At 44.6% G+C, this 20722-nt stretch overlaps 1 protein-coding gene across 1 annotated transcript in view; it reads right to left on the bottom strand.

Moving 5' to 3' along the window:
* Positions 1-20722, bottom strand: part of TBCK (TBC1 domain containing kinase) — a 1513148-nt gene that overhangs the window by 916614 nt on the left and 575812 nt on the right. The window contains exons 16-17 of the mRNA XM_086962029.1: positions 18146-18208; positions 5064-5190 (exon numbers count right to left, since the gene is read on the bottom strand). Of these exons, the coding sequence (XP_086818155.1) occupies positions 5064-5190; positions 18146-18208 (190 nt within the window). The remainder of the gene's footprint in view (positions 1-5063; positions 5191-18145; positions 18209-20722) is intronic.

The following is a 20722-nucleotide window of genomic DNA, read 5'->3' as shown; positions in this document are numbered from 1 at the left end:
CGGAGGCCTTGGCCAAGTTTGGTGTGGGGGAGAGTTTCCGTAGGGTGATAGGCCTGTTATACAATAATCCATTTGCGTGCCTCTTTGTTAATGGTGCCCTTTCGAACCCCATTTCCATATCTAGGGGAACCCGGCAGGGATGCCCGCTCTCTCCCTTGCTTTTTGATTTTTACATTGAGCCCTTTGCGCAACATCTAAGGGAGGAGGTGACCATCAAACCTTTTTCCAATCAAGGTTGGATGAGGAAGGTAGCATTATATGCCGATGAGGTGCTCATTTTAACATCAGAGGTCACCACTGCACTCCCGGCTATCTTGAAATTGGCCCATGCATTCGGTCAAGTGTCGGGATATGAGATTAATGCAGCCAAGACTGAAATGCTGGTATGGAATGATGATGACTCCGTAACAGAACTTCAAGCAGGCATTTCAATGCGATACCTAGGCTTGACGATAGTGAAGGACATTAATAAACTTGTCCAAGTCAACTTATCAACTGTCGTCAAAGATTGTCGTAAGCTTCTCCAATCATGGTCGTATCTGCCCCTTTCATTACTAGGTAGAGCCAATCTCATTAAAATGTCGATCCTGCCTAAAATTTCTTTTTTATTTAATACCATTCCTTTATACTTTGATCAAACTATTTAGCCAAGTTCCAGTCCAACATCTCATCCTTTATCTGGAATAACCATCTTCCACGGATCGCCTGGAAAAAACTAAGACGCGATGGGATAAAGGCGGCCTGGCGGCTCCAGACCTAAAGATCTATGCCTGGGCCTTTCAATTATCCCACTCGCGAATGCTGTTGAAAGGTCCCTCAGCCTCTGGGGTGGGTCCTATGTTTGCAGCTATGTTGGATGGGGAAAGAATTAATAGTTCGGGTTTTCCTTTTAAATTTGGCAATCCTAAGTTAAAAAAAAAAATTAAACTGAAGACTCTACAAGGTCTTGCCAGAACTTGGTCTGAAGTCATGAAATCTATAAAACTAAATTACTTTTGTGAAAAAACTCCGCTGTGGGGGTTGCCTGAAAATCCTGCTTGGCTTGAAGACAGTCTAGCTATCCCTTTGAGACGGGCAGGCCTGGAAGTTTGGGGAGACCTCTTTTATGAGGGGGATTTACTCTTGTGGGAACATCTGCAAGCTAAGGTTGGCCCCAATCTTTCACAATTTAAATACTTACAGACTCTTAGCTGGACTGTAGCCTATAAAACCTCTCCCGCTAACAGGAATAAATTCAAACTTGGAGGGCACAGCCCATTGGTGTCTGATTTAGTAAACTTGGGTCCAGTTAAAAAAGAAGTGTCCAAGTGGTATAATCTCATTCTGGAGGAGTCGGATGGGAACTTTGTTCTGCCGGAGTCGTTATGGGGTTCTGTCTTGATGGACCAGAATCTACAAGATCTTTGGATGACTTCTTTTGAACTTCTGTGGAACATTGTCAAGCCTTCCTGGCTACGCAGAAATCATATTTTTACCCTGCATAGGGCATACTACTCCCCTCTCAGGTTATCTAAATTTTCAGGAGGAGAGTCAGTGTCTTGTGCTAAATGCGGGTTGATTGCTGCATCAGATACACATATGTTTTTTGAATGCCCTCAGTTAGCCACATTTTGGGAGGATATAAGTAATTCCCTCACAGGGTCATTGGGAAGACTTGTCACTATAGATCTGCCCCTAGTGGTATTTGGTGTTCTAGTAGGCGTACAAAGTCCAGCTAGGTGCCTAGTTTTTTATGCAATCCTGCTTGCAAGAAGGGAGATCTGCAGGAAATGGAAAGACTCTTCACCACCTACCTTTAGAGATTGGCAAACTTCAGTCTTGCAGACCTCATGTACTGATCTGGCTAGACCTGGTAATCAGAGTAAAAGGGCATTCTGGTATTTACTATCTTGGCTTCATTGATTCATCCGGGTTGTTTTTTTTTTTCCTTGGGTCCAATGATTGATCTCCTATGGTGCTTCTAAAGCTTGCACCTGTGGAACAGCCGTTATCCGGTTTATGCCCGGCCCCAATTGGCTGCCAAACTACTCCAAGGTTTGCCGCAGATTGGTAAATCATGGACTCTGTGCCTTCTTGGAATGCAGTTGACAGCTGAGGGATAGATGGCCCCCACTAGATTTGTGTCCCTCCCAGTTTTTCAGAAAAACTGAGACAGCTGCTCTCTGTAAATTCCTTTCGGTACTTTGTTTACATGGTGGTTATGAGGACAAAAAAAAAAAAGATAAAAAAAGATTAAAAAAAGAAAATATTAATTGCGGCTGTTAAATTAATGGCATGTGCCTATTTTAAATGTGCTTTTGTCTATGTCGTGTCTTATATGTGGCAAAGGCTCGTGGAGAATCCTGTTGGCCTCAAAAGAAGATGATAAATAAAAATGCTGCTTATTTGTGCTTAAAGCTAGTTAACATAGATTAATGGGTTAACTTTAGCAAAGGGGGTGGGTAACAGAATAATTTTCATTACTCGAACTAATTAAAGTTTTGTGTTTGTTTAAATATTAGTTCTCGAACGGGCCCAAAAGAAAATGGCTGGCAGTGCTGAAAGAAAATATAAAACTTGACCAGAGAGAAGCCTTCACTCATGTGCAGGAAGAGGAATTCGAATTCTCTTTTGCTGATTAAACAAAGAATAAATCAGAAGTGTTATGGTCAAGTAGAATGTGTTCTTGTTGTAAGGACCAAGGACAAAAAGCCTGGAAAGCCTGCCAAGAGTAGGAAGTGAACTTTGCATTCGGACGAATGTTGCTCTTTTGAGGAAGCTAGAAGGATGGTAAATCTAAGAACAATAAGGGCTTATGATGTGCCCCGGTCTTTGGTCAGAAATGAATGACCTAACAGTGGACTGACGTGAAACAGCCAATTAGAAGCATGGATTTAGTTGAAGGAATGCAGAATTAGTAAGTTTTAGATAGAGAAAAGGTATAAAACCTGACCTCATGAAAGGAGGTCGGCTGGCTCGTTCCTGATTCCTAAAGGGCGTGAAGTGCTGTCGGACTTTTGACACACACGTAAGGATAGCTGATTTAATGAGTTTTTCTTTTTGGTCTAAATGAGTTTTGTCAGGGAAATAGAAATTAGGGGATGAGACCTTTACTGCTTTAATTCGTTCCAAAGCTGATCCGTTTTGAAATGTCAGTCTAATATGGCTTTACATTGAATAAATTATATTTTCATTCGCAAATAAAAGATTTCTAAATTCTAAAAATGCTCTTTGTTTGATAATAAAATTAATAAATTAGATTTGAAATGACAAGCTGGTCTTGTTTATTTTTAGTCTAGTTACCATCAGTTGATCCATTTTTCCAAGTGACTTAATTAGATGTTTCCATTATATTTTCATAATTATGATGATGACAAACTGCAGTTGTATATAATGTGTAAATATATTGTGAATAGTTTCGGTTAATTAGGTCACATGATTCAGTTGCCCATTATTTGTCTCGGTTACTTATGGGCCTTGCGAAAGTTTATGATTAATGGTGAGTATCATGGTGTTGGGTAGTGTTGTTGAGACAGATTTTCTTTAGGGGCGCTGGATCAAGAACAATCCACCTCAACAGTCTTCTTCTGCCCAGCCTTTCTTTTTCTTTGACCCGGCAAACCCCACAAATAGTTAATTGTGATAATGATGTTCATTAGTACGATCAATGTAAAAGCATAGTGTAAAAGCTTAAAGTCCTTTTAGGTTCCAAACGAAGAAGCCTCCACTCCTCTTTTGAGGGGTGAGGGTGGGGAAAAGAATGCAAGCAGGGTTATAGATTGCCTAACACGGAAAGGAGTCACAACTTTAGGCAAGAAGGACACCCCAATTCTCAACAACAATGTTTCTGGGAAAAAGTTGGTATACAGAGGTTGCACTGACAGTGCTAAAAGCCTACTCATGCAACGAGTTGAAATAACCGCCATGAGGAAGATAGTCTTCAAAGTCAAAGGAAGCAGAGAACAGCTACACATCAACTCATAGGGCCTGAACATGAGGAATGCTAAGACCAAATTAACGTTCCACTGTGGCATCACAAACAGCTTGGAAGGAAATATGTCAACTCTTTCATAAACCTCATCACAATAGGTGATTTAAAGGATGGTTGTTCCAGCAAAAGTGGAAAGGCTGAAAGGGCCATCAATCTTAAATAGTGCCCACTGCACAGCTGTAGTGGGCCAAAGACAAAATGAACAACCAACCATCCAAAAGTTTGCCTCATAAAGGGTCAATCTTGCAGATACCACATAAGGTGACGGGAAATCATTTTTTTCACCCAAAAATATGTGCGCCATCAAAGGGCATAACGCAGAAAACCCTAAGAAACGCATTTATGTGTGGCAGCAAAGCACAACGCTTGAGCCAAACACCTTTCTCAGGCAATCAGTGATAACAAGGCGAGCACAAATCATGTATTTAGCTGTGTCCTGACCCCCATGAATTGCTTGACCCAGACAGGTTCTAAGGTCTTCCGGCAGAAGCCACTCTCCTTCAAAAGAGGCATGCTTTAGGTGTCCCTCTGACATCAGAGCCAAGCTAGGATATCAAACAAATAGTTAAACCAAGATTTCACCTTCAGTGGGCTTGCGTGATGTTCAAGCTCATGGGGGAAAACAGACGGGAGTGGTCAAGAAAACATAGAAAGGCAGGGCTGCATAGGTTCACAAAGGTGTGTAGAGGACTTCAGTACTTATTATTTCAGCAGCTCACTTCCTGGAGCCTTTTTAAAGAGATGATGGAGAGCAGGAGCTAATGCAAAAGCTAATCACAGATTCATTAAACTTTATCTGCCTTCACCCAGCTGAATTCAGAGCGTAGGAGAGTGAAGCACTACAACTGTATAACTGACCACCAGCATGATAGATTTTCAATCAAAATTACATTGAGAAAACATATCTGGATGTTTCGTGCCCACACAAAAGATATCACTGAAGCAACAGAAGAAATGTTTTTTAGAAACTCTGGGAAGTAATAATTTGCAAATCAGATAAATATAACCATCAAATAGAGCAATGTTTTAGTGAACAAGGGCTACTTCAACCACATTTGTATTTAATACAAATACATCCAGTAACTCTGATTACCTTGCCAGTATACCAGGTCGGGATGGGAAACAACCCAAGCTTTCAAAACCCTTCTGAATTTTGCATGACCTTCGGGTGACGACAGCAACTCATCATACTGATGGCAGCGAGGAATGTCAACTTCTATCTGCGGTAAAATGACGTACAGAAAGAATATCAGAAAAGAGTTAGTCAAAATTATCATGGTGAAACAAATGTGGCAAATTATGCTCTAGTTTACAGTGCCACTCCAAGAATGCAATCATACCAAAACACAACCTTTAACACACCTATAAAGAAAATCAACCAGTCTCTGAAGCACATCTCATTTCAGGGTTAATCGTGTTATAACAGGATAAGAGTGAAAGCTGACTTAGTACGGTGGAGTTGGGATATTAAGTGATGATAGTGCTATAACTTATGAATGTTTACCTTTTTTCTTGGTATGATGAAGCCATTATAAACATATTAGTCAATCTTAACTCCCTTTCAACCTATGGCTTATTTACTAAGCCTTCATAATACGGACAGTAAATATATATTACACAAATGATCAATTCTGACCTGGGAGTAAGTAGGATTTGTGGAGCCAGGCGCTCCAGCTCAAATGTCTCAATGGGTAAGTGGAGAATAGTTTTAAGGATACAAGCTAGAATTACTTACTTCTGATTAGATTAAATGATACCCAGATCAGACAGAAGACCAGCAAAGAACAGCATTGGAAAAATAGAAGTGGCCTACAAAGAACATTCAGCCTAAACTGATCAAACTAAGGGTGTCTTCTAGTCTATCTAACCTAGGGAAAGGGATCTCTTAGCACCTTGTACTGATAGATGTTAAATTGAACAAGCCTGCGCCTCTATTAAAAGAAGCATATGGTAACAGTGGGCTTGCAGAACACTACAAGGTTATTTTCCAATAGAAATTAAAGAGATGAAACCACTAAAGCGAAGACATATACTGAACAACAGGCATCCTAAGTCCCCCTAACCATGAACCTTCAAACTCAATAAACAGAGTTTAGATGCTAACTACAAGGTTTACCCCATTTCCAGTGAAATGCGGATGCCTCACTCCAGAATGATGCACTTGCCATGGAGCTACAATGTCAGACTCTAGTCATGCCTAGCTTTTAAAAAACACACAGCGCCTGAGAGTTCGTCCGGTTGGGCGGTAAGGAAGCCCGCCACGACCCAGAGATCGATCCACTACGCACAGGCTGGGCCCCAGATCTGGCCAGCAAAGGCATCTTTTATGACATAGCTCACGGTCGGCGGCAGCTAGAGGTGGCAACGGAACGTGGAGGCCCCCACCGGAGCGCACGCCACGCAGGGGGTAGCCAGCTCGGAAACAGCGACAAGGGGGGGAGCAGGCACCAGTCCCCCTTGGTTGTCGGAGAGCGGGAAGCTACAGACCCCCAGAGGACCTACATCGGCAGAGACGCGGCCCACCAGCGGGGTGTACTCCTGGGCTGTGAGAGGTGCGGGGTGCTCCCAGTGAAGACGGCGGACCCACGAATCAGCAGGGAACCCGGTGCCATAGAAGGTTGGTGAGGCATCGCTGACCCCCCGGAGGTGTCGATACGCAGTCGAGGGCCCAGTGTCATCACGGTGTGCCCAGCCATGTCGGGGAGCCAGCGTCGGGGGGGGGTCGCACACTCACAGAAATGCTGACGAAGGGAGCTGCCAAGGGAGAGAAGAGCCCGTCGGGGTCAGCGACGTCCAAAGATCCCGCAGAACGAGAAGATGAGAAAGCCCCGATTACCAAGGTCTTCCTGGAGTCCCTATTTGGCTCCCTGCGTGAAGACTTCCAGACCCTTAAGCAGGAAATGGCGGGCAAACACCGGGAGCTCCGCCGGGAGGTAGATGGTCTGGGGGAAAGAGTGGCAGCAGTTGAAGAAGCGGAGCAGACACGGAGGGAGGAGGTGGTACACCTTCAGCAGGACATGCTACGCCTACAAGACCAACACCTGGACCTAAAGGCACATGCGGAGGACCTTGAGAATCGTTCCCGGAGGAACAACATACGGGTCCATGGCGTGCCATCCAAGGCGGAAGGGGAGGATGTCACCCGCTACTTGCAGGGCCTCTTCAGGGATATTCTGGGGGAGGGCGAGGACTTCATTGTTCGCATCGATAGGGCTCACAGGGTGGCCTCACACGCAGGGCACCTGCCCCCCCACCCAGACATTCTAGCGTTACTGCCTGACTTCCCACTGAAGGAGCGCATAATGAAGGAAGCACGCCAAAAACAACCGCTCCGCTATCAAGGGCAACCAGTGGCACTTTTTCAGGATCTCTCAGCGATTACCTTACAGAAAAGGAAGACCTTTAAAGTCGCTACTACGTTCCTACATGACAAAGGGATCCCATACTCGTGGGGTCACCCTTTTCGCCTCGTTTTCAAATGGAATGGTGTCCTGCAGCAGCTCCGGTCCCTGAAAGACACTTGTGCCTTGTTAGAGATCGATTTGGCCGAAGACTCGACAGACAGTACTGACATGAACGATCCCTCGCAGGTGCGACCCCCCCGCTCCACGGGGGAAGGTTGGCAACGCATACGGCGCAGGCGGTCGTCCAGGGCATCCCACAGACCGGACCCGACAACGATGGCGCAAGAGCAAGCGGCGGCCATCCAAGAGGTGTCCAAGGACACTACAGCTTCAGAGTGAGACACTTCCTCGAGAGAAACGGGGGGTTCCATGTATAGCCTCACTTTCAAGCGGGTCTGTCTGGGGCAGTACGGGGGCCACAGGGGTCGCCAGTGCCACGTTTCCCATTACTGACTTCTTCCGTGGGCCTGAACAAGGTCGTGACTGGTCCAGGACTTTTATGATACTTGGGGTGTTCTCAGTTGGGGTTAAGGGGGGCACCGGGTTGGGGTTGGGGGTAGGGGGGAGGGGGCAGGGTAGCGTTTCTGGGGGTAGTTTGGCTAGGTGGGGGAAGGGGTTCCAGGTTCAGGAATGTGTGGAGGTGTGTGGGGAAGTTGGCCTGCAGGAGATTAGCAGAAGGGCAGAGGAAGGGAGGAGTGGAGTGAAGGGAATGGGAGCGAGGGAGGGACAGGCTTCAGATGGGACTCGATCTCAGGTGATACAGCTTGGAGGATTAAAAGTTGTTTATGCCGGGGACTGAATTGTGCCTCCTCACTTTAAATGTCCGAGGCCTGAACAATCTAGTAAAGCGCAGGGCAGTCTTGTCTCTTCTGGAAGACTCGAAAGCAGTTATCTGCCTCCTCCAGGAGACGCACCTCTTACCCAAGGATTGCCATAGGCTGAAATCTCGCCATTTCCCAACGCAATTCTTCTCCTCTGCCCCCATGAAGACTGCAGGAGTCGCTATTTTGGTGTCTCAACGCTTCAGAGGTAAAGTCCTACAGAAAAGCGTTGAAATTAAAGGGCGGCTACTCGCTTACAGGTTCTCCCTGGGGAGGACACTTTTACGGCCTGTTCGGTCTATGCACCCAATGAGAGACAGGAGCATTTTTTCCACCAAATGCTTAGTGAAACTTCCACGTCACCCGATAGGCATATTGTAGTGGGGGGGGGGATTTTAACTTGGCGTTTGACAACCTCCGGGACAGGTCAGGGCAGCGCTATTCGGAGACAGGCGCTCTGTCAGAGGGAGGGCTCTGTAGAATGAGAGAGCTGGGATTGACCGATCTCTGGCGGAGCTTTCACCCGGACACCAGGGATTACACGTACTACTCCCACACTCACAAGACCTATGCTCGCCTGGACTACCTGTTGACATCCACCTCACGCACAGCGCTGGCCTCTCAGACAGACATTGGGGCGAAGGCGCTGTCAGATCATGCACCACTCACGGCAGTGTTCTCTTTCCCGCCCCTCACCCGCACTCCGCGCTGTTGGAGGTTGCGTGACACATTACTTCACCGTAAGGAGGTTGTAGATAAAATCGGGGGGCCATAAAGGAGTACCTAACACATAACCATCCCACTGACACTTCACATGACACACACTGGGCAACACTCAAGGTTGTAATACGGGGCAAATTCATAACGATCTCGGCGGCGGAGAACGTGGAGCGGGCGCGTAAGAGAGAGGAACTGACGGCCCACCCTCGCAAGTGGGAGAAGATTTATCACCGAACCGGGGCTCCGAGAGTTTGGAGACAGCTCCGTCTTGCATGCCAACAGCTGGCGGAGCTGGATCAGGATCGCACTGAGTATGCGGCTTTGAGGGTATGTCATATGTATTACACGGGCGGGGACAGGTGCGGGCGCCTACTGAGAAGGGCGCTCAGGGAGCGGATGCAGCGCCACGTGGTACAAGAGATAACCACACCAGCGGGAACTAGGGCCACCGGGGACAGGGACATAGCGAATGCCTTCAGCGATTTTTACTCCTCGCTCTATACCGGTGCCAACTTTGACCCCGCGGATAGTGCAGCATTCTTGCAGTCTGTCGTCCTGCTCGCTCTCTCAACTGAACAGTCGGACGTTCTGGAGAGAGCGATTAGGCCGGAAGAGGTGACTTCTGCGATCTCACGACTCAAACTGGCTAAGGCTCCGGGCCTGGATGGTAACACTGCAATTTTTTACAAGACCTTTTGCCCCCAGCTGGCCCCGCTACTTACCGCTCTTTTCAACTCCTTTTCAGAACCAGGTGCTATCCCGAGGGATTTGATGGAGGCCACTATTTCGGTGATCCCTAAACCTGGGAAGGACCGCACACAATGTGGAACCTACAGACCCAGATCCCTCCTCAATGTTGACCTTAAGCTTTATACTAGCATCCTTGCAGCCCGATTAGCGCCACTTATGCAAGGGTTGGTTGACCCAGATCAGGCGGGGTTTATCCCTGAACGGCAGACTGCTGATAACACCAAGAGAGCCCTCCACTTAATTGAACGGGTCACAAGATTGCCCGGCGAATTTATGATGTTGGCGATTGACGCCGAGAAGGCGTTTGATCGTGTCAATTGGCCTTATTTGGAACAAGTGCAGCTCAAGGCGGGACTGGGTGCCAAATTCCGCACTTGGGTGCTAAACTGTTATACCTTTCCCACGGCGACTGTACGTGTTAATGGATGTTCGTCATCCCGCTTCCCCATTGAACGAGGGACTAGGCAGGGATGCCCATTCTCTCCCCCTTTCTTTTTGCGTTATACATGGAACCGCTGGCGCAGGCCCTGAGGACAGATCCTAGAGTTAAGGGGATGAAATTTGGAGCTTACATTCACACAATCAGTCTATATGCTGATGATGTGCTCCTTTCTTTGGCCGCCCCAAAGGAATCCCTGCCGGCCAGTGTTGAGATACACGAAGCATTCGCGGGGCCTCCAGCTTTAAAGTAAATATGGGAAAATCGCTGGCGTTGGATCTCTCCCTGGAACACCAGACGCGCTCCTTCTTGGAGGAGAGCTTTCCCTTCCGCTGTTCTTAGGAAGCGGTCCCTTACTTGGGGATTCAATTAGCGGCCACCCTGCATGATATGGTGCGTATCAACTATGCCACTCTCCGCCGCACTCTCCGTGCTGAGCTGGGACGTTGGCGGCATCTGCCACTCTCCTGGTTGGGACGGGTGTTGGCGGTAAAGATGACCATCCTGCCGCAGGTCATGTATATCTTTCGGGCCATCCCGCTCCGACCCCCTGAGGGATGGATTCGCCAAACTCAATCGGAACTTGCGCAGTTTATTTGGAACGGGAGGCGACCGAGGATGAAGCTGCGGCTGGCGATGCTCCCCCCAGAGAAGGGAGGATTGGGGCTGCCTGATCTGATGCTATACTACCAGGCTACACAACTCCGTACCCTAGTGGAATGGAGCAGGTGGGAGTCGGAGCGGCACTGGCTTTTTCAAGATCAGGCGGTGGCGGGCCGCCCACTACAGGAAGTCCCTTTCCTCCGTAAACAACACCGTCCCCCTAACTTATATGCCTCCTTTGTCACCAGAGTGCCTCTAGAGCTGTGGGACCAGACCAGCATTCGGCATGGATTGACGACGTTCCCGTCGCCCATGACGACTCTGCTGGAAAACCCGGATTTCGGGCCTGGTAGGGACGTGCGGGCATTTGCTCAGTGGCACCCAGCGGGCTGTCGGGTCCTGTTTCACATGTACTCCAAGGAGGGAGTGGCACCATCTGAGCGCTTACGCCAGGATCACGGCCTTCCAGAATCGGAACGCCTCCGTTACTTCCAGGTGCGTCATTGGGCGCTCGACCCTGGGGTACGAGAGGTGGCTGACCGTAAGCTCAGCCAGTACGAGTACTGGCTTATCACCCAGACGACAGACAAACGACTTATATCAGACCTCTACCGAATGTTGTTGGAGCAATACTTTCGAGTGTACAACGTTGGGAGGGCACGCTGGGAGAGGGAGTTGGGACGGGATCTGAGCAATAAGGAGTGGGAGGACATCTGTTATCGGGCCCGGCACTCTACCTACCACATGGGTCTGATGGACACCTTTACTAAGCTGGTGTCATACTGGTACTATACACCTGAAAGGCTACATGAGATGGATAACACCAAGGATGCGTCCTGTTAAAGGGGCTGCGCAGAGACAGGTACATTGACGCACCTCTCATGGGATTGCACTCACATTCAGGGATACTGGAAGGTAGTCCTCGATGAGATAGACACTCACTTCGACACAGAGATTCCAAGATTCCCGGCCTTTGTTCTCTTGGGGCTTCCTAACGCCATCACTTTTCCCCTGAGGGCTCGAAGAGGGCGTCTAATCGCAATAGCGTTAGGTGCTGCAGTGAAGACTATTTTGGCCCTATGGCGCACGTCTCAGGTCCCCACTATGCAGGGCTGGTTGGGCCGCCTTTGGTCAGTTCTGGGCATGGAAAAACTGTCCCTAGTTAAAGCGGGGGCGGGGCCAAATATGCAGAGTTATGGCAACCCTTCTTATCCTTATTGGCCACAGAATTCAGGGAGGTGACCTGCCCCCGTTACCTACGACTGCTGCGGTTGTCCCAGCCCGATGCTTGATCTAAGGTTGAGTGACTGGATGTGTATTTGGTGTGAGGAATTGGACCTGGAACGAGGGTGGAGGGTGGGTAGGCTAAGAGGGGGGTTGGGGTCTGGGGAGGGGGGGTGGGGTTTGTTCTCCCTTTTGGCATTCTCAATTTCGCTACTGCTTCAGCCACTTCTTGATCTGGAACAGGGGGTCCGGTTTGCTTTGTAAACCTTTGGAAAAGCTTTGTCCTGACATTCCTGTCTTATATGTAGAAGCTCCTGCATATGCATTGTATGTTATGTATTTGCTGCCTTTATGTTTATTTATTTATTTATTTGTGGTATTTGTAGAGCGCAACACTCATCCCGAGGGATATCAAGGTGCTTATACCAGTACTGAGACTACTGCGAACTGTAATGAGATGAACATTAACATTTAGGGAATAGGTGAGTTTTTAATTTCTTTCTGAACAGGAGGTAATTGGTGGTAAGCCTTAGGTCAAGGAGGAGCTCATTCCATTTCCTTGCAGCCAGATAGGAAAATGAGCGTCCACCAGTCCTAACTTTGTATATGCGTTTAGTTCTTGCTAGGGCGGACTGCAGGGAGCGTAATTTCCCTGAAGGATGATGGGGCCAGTTTTATAGAGGGCCCTATGGGCATGGTCAAGCAGCTTAAAAACAGACCTTTGGCGCATAGGCAGCCAATTAAGTTTTCTTAGGCAGTCCGAGGCAGAATCGAACTTGCCTTTATTACATATGAGTTTGGCTGCAAAATTTTGTAAAACTTGTAGACGTGTAAACTGGTGCTCATTCATACCTACATAGAGCGCATTACCATAGACGACTAACCAACAGAGCCTGTGTGACAGCACGTCTGCAGTATAAGGGAATCCAGGGAAACAGTCTGGCTAATAACTTCAGAATTGCAAAACCCTTTCCGCAGAGAACTCGCACATGCTCTTTCATAGAAAGGGCATCATCCATAATGACACCTAAGTTCCTAGCGTGTTGTTTCGGAGTGGGGGCTGATCCGAGTGAGGGTGGCCACCACGTGATGTTCCACACACGTTTGGCGCCACCAAATAGTAGGATCTCGGATTTCCCGGCATTCAGCTTTAGACAATGTGAGAATCTTTTGTTCAATAAAAAGATTTAATACTAAAAAAACACACAGGTTAGAAAAAATGTAAACCCCTCTCAAAAGAACTGAAGTCATTGCAACCTTTATCAATACCTAAACAGTGAGTATTAAAAAAAACTTATTTTTAATTGAAATAATAGTACTCGAGGTAACCATGTTGATGCCATGTTTGACAAAGGATGAAACAACAAAGCATTTTGCTTACACGAATGGTGGTGAGGGGCTTATTTGTGAGCTTCAGTCACCTGTGACTTATTACATCACCTTACTTCCTATTCATCACATCTGTTTACAACGATTTCTCAAAACGTAAATTATTTAACAGTTACGTCAATATTAAGTCATGTACTTCAAAATGGCTATATCTCTAAATAATTTCAATGCATGACAGAGATTAAAAAAAAAAAGCATTCTTGTATATCGCAGACTTCCTATCAGGAAATCTATTTATTTTAGATTACACAGCGGTTCTCATTCATAATAAATAACGTCCATTTTTCGCTATGGTCTATATTTAAGAATTATTAGATTTTTTTTAGATGTGACCTAATTATACACTGCACTGAAGTTTGAAAGTCATCTAATTATTTTATGAATTTTAAGCCATTTTAAAATCTATTCTGCATGACTTCTCATTAGTGTCTACGCTCGTTTCCCTTATATTTCTGCGCTCTTTGAGCCTCCATCAACTCTGGCTTTAAAACAAAAAGCAGAGATTCACAATCAATACTTGACTTTGTCTTGCAAATGATGACACGTACACAGGTGTAAAAGCGATCTCTTCTTTATTTGAGGCATGAAAGCGATCTCTTCTTTATTCAAGTACATCCTTGGCGAATGCACAAAACAGTGGTGCAGTCAGGTCCGCAGCTACACCTCAATTGCCCTTGCCCTTAACCTTCTAGTAAAACCCAGCATAGTCAATGTGCAACAGTAGCCCACTTAATCCAAAAGGAAAGAAGAACAAGTTACTTACCTAGGGTTATGCCTTATATGGTAGCGACTATCTAGCAACAGATTCCTTACCTTAGACTATTCCTCAGGAGTCAGACTGGATGTGGAAACTTTTGGTGAGAAGTACCCCTACGTGCCGGTAGGTGGTGTCGCTCAGTTCTGCATGCCATTGTCGGTGTTGTCCATGCTAGTGTGATGCCTATTTAGGTGCCACCCCAGCGTGCTGATGTCAGTTTATTTTGCCACTTTCTATACCAGAAGCAATGAGCCATGAGGAATACTGACCACTGGTGTAGAAATCTATGGACCTTATGAGGATCAATCCTTACTCTATAATCCGGTCACAGAGCGGGGAGGGTGGTGGTAAGGAATTTGAGCATAGATAGAGTCTCTACCAGATAAGGCTTTACCGAAGGTAAGTAACTTGTTCATCTGACAAAGACTTCTAGCTGCAGATTCCATACCTTAGAATAGATACCCAAACAATATCTCCCAGGAAAGCAGAGCTGGGATACAGATTATACTAAGAAGTCCTGTAAGACCGACCGGGCAAAATGACCATCTCACGGGACTGGACTATCTGGGCAGCAGTGCTTTGTAAAAATGTGTAAAGAAGCCCACTTTCCTGCCTGAAAGATATCCAGGTAGGGAGCTCCGCGAGCTAACGCAGTGGTTGCAGCTCTGGTAGATTGAGCCCGCAAACCATCTGGTGGTTGGTTAATGGCTAGTATGTAGCAGATTTTGATGCACTGAACTATCCATCGGGAGATGGTTTGCTTCTGCACCACCTTTTCTTCTTGGCTCCATAATATCCAATGAGGAGTTGATTGTCCACCAAGAACTCACAAGTATGATCAAGGTAGAACAACAACACTCTTGTTGGGTCCAGTCTGTGGAGTCCCTCCTCTTCTTTAGAAGGATGAGCTGGAGAATAAAAGGTAAGCAGAGTGATGGATTGGCCTACATGAAAAGAGGTAACAACATTTGGTAAGAAAGATGCCCTAGTTCATAGAACCAGTTTGTCAGAAAAGAAAGTGAAGTATGGAGGATGCACAGAGAGCTCCTGTAGCTCCATTATCCTCTGGGAAGATGGTATAGACATTAGGAAGGCTGTACTGATAGTAAGACGTCTGAGTCGGCAGTTGTGCATTGGCTCGAAGGGAGCGCACATCAAAAAAGTAAGAACCAGTTTTAGGTCCCAAAAAGGCATAATAATGGGCGCTGGTGGGTACATGTGTTAGAGGCCTTTTAGGAACCTATGTACAATAGGATTTTTGAAAAGGGATGGCGGATCTGGCGACCGCAGAAAGACAGAAATTTCAGATAGACAACCTTGTAAGGTGCCCAGAGAAGAGCTCTGCTGGGCAAAGCAAAGAATAAATAGGAGATCCTAAGAAAGGGGTGCAGATAGAGGGTCAACATGCTTATCTGTACACAATGCCAAAAACGTACGAGGAGTTTGCTTTGCTGTGGGCAAACTGTGGCTCTTGATATGGCTAATGGTAGCCGAAACGCATAGGCCGTCCAAATTTCTGTACAATTTGCACAATGGTGTTAAAATAAACACATTTGAAACTTACTCTGCTGTGGTGCCGTGACTTTCGCCGAAAACTGAGGATTTGCACATGGAGGCGAGGTATATAGATTGGAAGAGTGTTGTATTTGGATACAGTATAGATTTCTTCCCTATGAGATGAAGGCCCAATTAGCAAAGTGGATTTAATGTTAACTGCCATTAGGGAGAGGATATGCCCTAACGGCTAGGGCTGTCAGCCTCAAATCTGGGGACCTAGGTTCGAGTCTCAGCAATGACGCTCAACATCCTGTGATTCTGGCCAAATCACTTGATCTCCCGGTGCCTAACAAAAAAATTAAAGGTACTTCGTGTAACACAACTGGTGCTCATGTAAAGCACTCGGATACCTCATACCTTCGGGTCAAGTTTGCGCCATACAAAACTGCAGAAAAAACTGAAGGTCTTGGTGAAGTCTATGAACTAAACAGGCTTTAATCAGACAATTGTATTAATAAGGGAACATGAATACTCCTATTCTGGAAGTAAAGCTAGTATACTATTGTGAAGAGCTTCAAGAAAGCCCTGGATGCAGAATAGGAGGCAGCATTATGTATTTATAATGACCTTTACAGACTTTGAAATATAGAACTTCCATATGTGTCCTACAGCTTGACCCATGAAAATATTAATTTGCCCAATTTAGACCATACAACCAACCCCCATCCTTAAGATGAGGGAAAATTTGGTGAAGGGTCCACAGGAGGAAATGTAACTTTTTTACCCACTAGTTCACCATCTTGAGTGGGCTAACTCCTGTTTGGAGCTGCTGCTCTTGATTAGAAAATCTCAGAAGTAAATTACTCTAATGCATGTTTCTCCAGTAGGAAGTGAGTTTCTTGAACAAGCTAGTTCCTTTTCGAAGTAACTGCACATAAGAGCTGGAAATCTGATTTTGTACCCATTTCATGGAATAGGTACAGTACTCCTGCCCTTTGTAATTTTTTTAAAAGCTAGGAGATGGTTGAAGTTACGTCCCTCCCAACAGCGTGGTGGATAAGCAGATGGAGTCACTGTTTCCCAGGGGCCTTCGCTGCAGCAGCAGAAGACTGCTGGTGATTACTTCTTCCACAGGAGGATTTTAGGAAGTGAAAAACTACTTTTGTAGTTTTTGTCTTTGAAGCAGCCTCTTCCAGTATGGGATGTGAGAATGTTTCTTGCCAAGACCCTTAAACTGTACTTATAAGAACTCCTTTCTCTTTATTACATTAACAGACTTTAAGGTTTCTATCTCTGTCTATATTTTTGGCATTTCTTCATATGGCAGAAACCAACTACAGGTGACCCATTATAACGAGAACACAAGCATATTGTGTTGCACCTCAGGACCTACAGATACGAGTCTTAGCCTATTAGACAACAAAATACTGAAATACCATGGTAGATGCCACAGTAGCAAGATGCTGTATTCCATGTCACATCAATTAAATTGTCTGAAGTGATCATGCCTTTCTTCACAATTTCTTTAATGTCTTCACTCTTCACCTACTCTAAAGAGAAACTCAAGCAATTGGTTCATCATGGGCAGGATGCAATAACACATCAATAAAGCTTTGTCTGAAGGTTTTAAAAAATTTCTAAAATATCTAATGGGCAGCTCATAGATAGAAATGGGGTTATCCATAGAAGAAATTCTTGTTGGAATCAATACAGGAAAGCAGGAGTCGGTGATTATAAGTACCTATGTGTCTTATTTCTCTGTGCAGAGTGAAAGGTTTAATCTATTACACAGCATGACATCTCTGACAAGTCTCTTATTTAGGCTGAGACACTTGGAAATGGCCAGAAGCAGTGTCAGTTCTAGTAGTATAACAGCTTTCATAAGGAGTAGTAACACTTCTATGCTGCAGATTAATCAGAGGCTTAGTAATCTGAGGCGGAACTGGGACCTCCCACGAATTTAAGAGTAAGTTCTGCTCTCTGAAAAGGATGTGAAGCTACGTCATCTTCAGGTGTTAGGATAGGAATCACTGCAGTCAGAGGATCTGGAGAAAGCAGAGAAGGTAGCACAACCCTCCTTCAAAACTTGCTAGGCAAAGGCGACTCAGCTGTTGTCAGAAAGAGAGAGACCTGAGACCCTCATCACTGAAATGACTTTTGACGCTGACTGAGAATTCTTACAAACCCTCAACCAAGATAAACGGGTGAATCTCCAGGGCTGATTTTTAATACAGAATGATTGTCAAAATTGCCTCTTAATTTTGACTGTCTAGATCCAGAAATGGAGTGCCAGTGACTTTGGGAAGCTGTTCTCAAACCACAATAAAAGCAGAATTATGAAAGAAAGAACTTTATGGAACCGCTAGGCAGATATAGTAATACAGCTCTGGAAGTAAAGTCTGATAGCATTGATCAAACTCATCGACAGGGAACCCAAATCCATGAATAAAGTAGGTCAAAAAAGCAAAATGAATAATTATCTAGAAAATGTATACAGTTGAAACCATATTATTTGGCAGATTCAAAGCTGAACCAACAGTATTTTTGGTCACGTATATTAGAAACACTTACCTGTCTGTCTGTTGGAATCGGTGTGTCTTTATCAATTGCCTCATACTTTTCCTGAATCGCACCCTGAAAACAAAGGATACAGTGAAAATTAAGAAGTTATAAGTATGAAGCACTCTGAAGACTTTTCCACTAAACACTAGCAATATATTCATTCTCCATCGGTCATATAAATAGTTTTTCTCTACCATAAATCCTTATAGTAAGGACCTAAATACTTAATTGCTTTTAGACTTATAAAATTGTTTTTTTTATTATCGTTGTTATAAAATACAACAAAAAAATATATACAAATTATGTCACACCATTACAAGATTGCACACGTATTATAAGCTGCTGAGCTCTTTGTACAGTTTTATTGATAATATCTTCATATTAATGAAAATGAACTTTTATTAATACGCAACCAATTTCATCAATATCAGTGTAGGCCTGTGACTTAAATATGCTAGGACAAACCTAGTGTTTTTATATCTCACAGTAACATACAAGCAGCATTCTCACATTAAATGTTGAATTATCTCAGGTAAGGGTCCTCAAACAAGAAAACATCCACAATATTTTTGGTTTTGACTCTGCTCTTCACTAATTTTAAGAGACTTCGAATTCAATACATTCTTGAACAATATTCTCTCATATTATGTCAAATTATACTGATATGGACATAAAGTTCTCATAAAGAATTTTAAGACTTCTGTGACAACAATAATTTAACTTTCCTCGCTATAAAAATAAATAATATTCCTATAATCCTATATAAAAATAAAGCAAAACTTTGCAGTGAAATGTTTTGATTTGCAGCATTGAACTGTAATTGTAAGATAATTCAATGTTCTTGTTAATTTATAACCCTATGCTGTTTTGTGGAATACCCTGGCCCTAAAGATAAGACATTACAAATACTGGTGTACCATTCCCTAGAGTCAGTTCAAGCATAGGTTTATTTAGATCTTAGTCTTTTAAACAAGGATTCTTAAAACAAGATAAAATACAAACACAAAAATACTCAATATAAAACACAGTATACAATACATTTAATATGATATATCCAGCCAATTAAATTTGCATTCTCTAAAATCATCCTTAACTCTCAAGCAAATGATTTCACGTAATTCAATAAGTCTTTCTTAGTTTAACTGTACAAATGTATCAATAGATAATAAAAATCGACCCATGGAAGAAGCCAGGTCAAGAAATCTCATTTCAGCCAAGAATCTAATCGCTTGACCTCTATCCTTTATGCCATATTTTATAAAATAGGTTTTAAAAAGGACTTCCATGGGCCAAAAACCACAAGCAATCCACTAGGGTGTGGATTAAATTTCTCTTCGTATTGAGACCACATTTAAGGATTACTCCTACTCCTGCACCTCCTCTTTTTGACATTAGGGCTTGTTTTAACCCGCATCTAAACCCAAGGATGCTTCTTCGCACCTTGTTATTTGGGAGTCTCTCTAGATAGGGAAAGGTCTTGCCTCCCATCCACGAATGTATCTAGTGGGAGACAGAATGTTTCTTCCCTAATATAAAAGATCCTCCTCCCTGGAGACCTACTTTGTTATTCTTTTCAACTCCTCCTTACTCACCCCTATTGCATTAGTACCTTCTGCTAATTCTGTTTTTAGTTCCTTACAACAGGTTTGAATCCTCCCTCTTACTCCCCGGTCCCAATTGAGCTCACTTAATATTTCCATTTTACATAACAGGGAGATTTTGGGGACTTCCACACTTTCTATTCTTATCCAGTAATAAATACGTCCACCCATCAGGCCCGTTACCACTCTAACTGCCTGCACCATAGAGAGGGGGGGATAATTTTTTTCGACACCCTCCTTCTTTAAGATCCCAACTCTTTCGCCCCCTAAGCCTATCACCTCAGCACCATACTGAAATTGTGGCCGTATCATGGCCTGATAGGCCACCAGCATCGGTCACATAGAAGGCCCCTACGTAGCGGTAATTACATTTCTTAAGCCCCAAGATTGTTTGAAGTGCCTTAGCTTGTATAGAGGTCAGGTGATCCAAATCGTGAGAGAACCACACACCTAAATATTTGTATTTTGTAACTCTTTCTAGTTTGACTTTATTTCCCAGGCCATTTGTTTCAATTGCTTCTCTACTGGGAAAACTTTGTTCTTTTCCAGGTTTATTTTAAATTTTTTTCTGCTAATATGCACACCATCATTTTCGGGCTAAACACATTGGGTAAACTGAGGACTTTTGGGAGATCGGCCAGGAACAGGGAAAATAATGTTGGTGCCAGTACACACCCTTGTCTCAAGCCATTTTTTATATTAATTCTCTTGGTTAGGGAGCCTGCGCTGTTTGACCTGGGCCCAGTTATTCCTATGAAATTCCTGCAGCATTAAAAGCAAATCTTTTTGTATCCTGTAAGCCAATAGTGTTTCCCTTGGCAAAGTTCAATCATCAGAATCAAAGGCAGAACTAAAGTCTACAAAAGAACAATACTGGAACCCAAACTGCTCTATAGATTTCTTATCAATGGCCCATAAACTAAGACAATGATTAATCATTGAGTGGTTCTCCTTGAAACCACCCTGTTCCTGAGGGATGATAGAG

The sequence above is a fragment of the Lissotriton vulgaris genome, chromosome 3_1 (assembly GCF_964263255.1).
Source record: "Lissotriton vulgaris chromosome 3_1, aLisVul1.2, whole genome shotgun sequence".
In the NCBI taxonomy this organism is placed as follows: domain Eukaryota; kingdom Metazoa; phylum Chordata; class Amphibia; order Caudata; family Salamandridae; genus Lissotriton; species Lissotriton vulgaris.
Note: the sequence above shows the minus strand (reverse complement) of the source record. Positions and strands in the feature narration are given on the sequence as shown.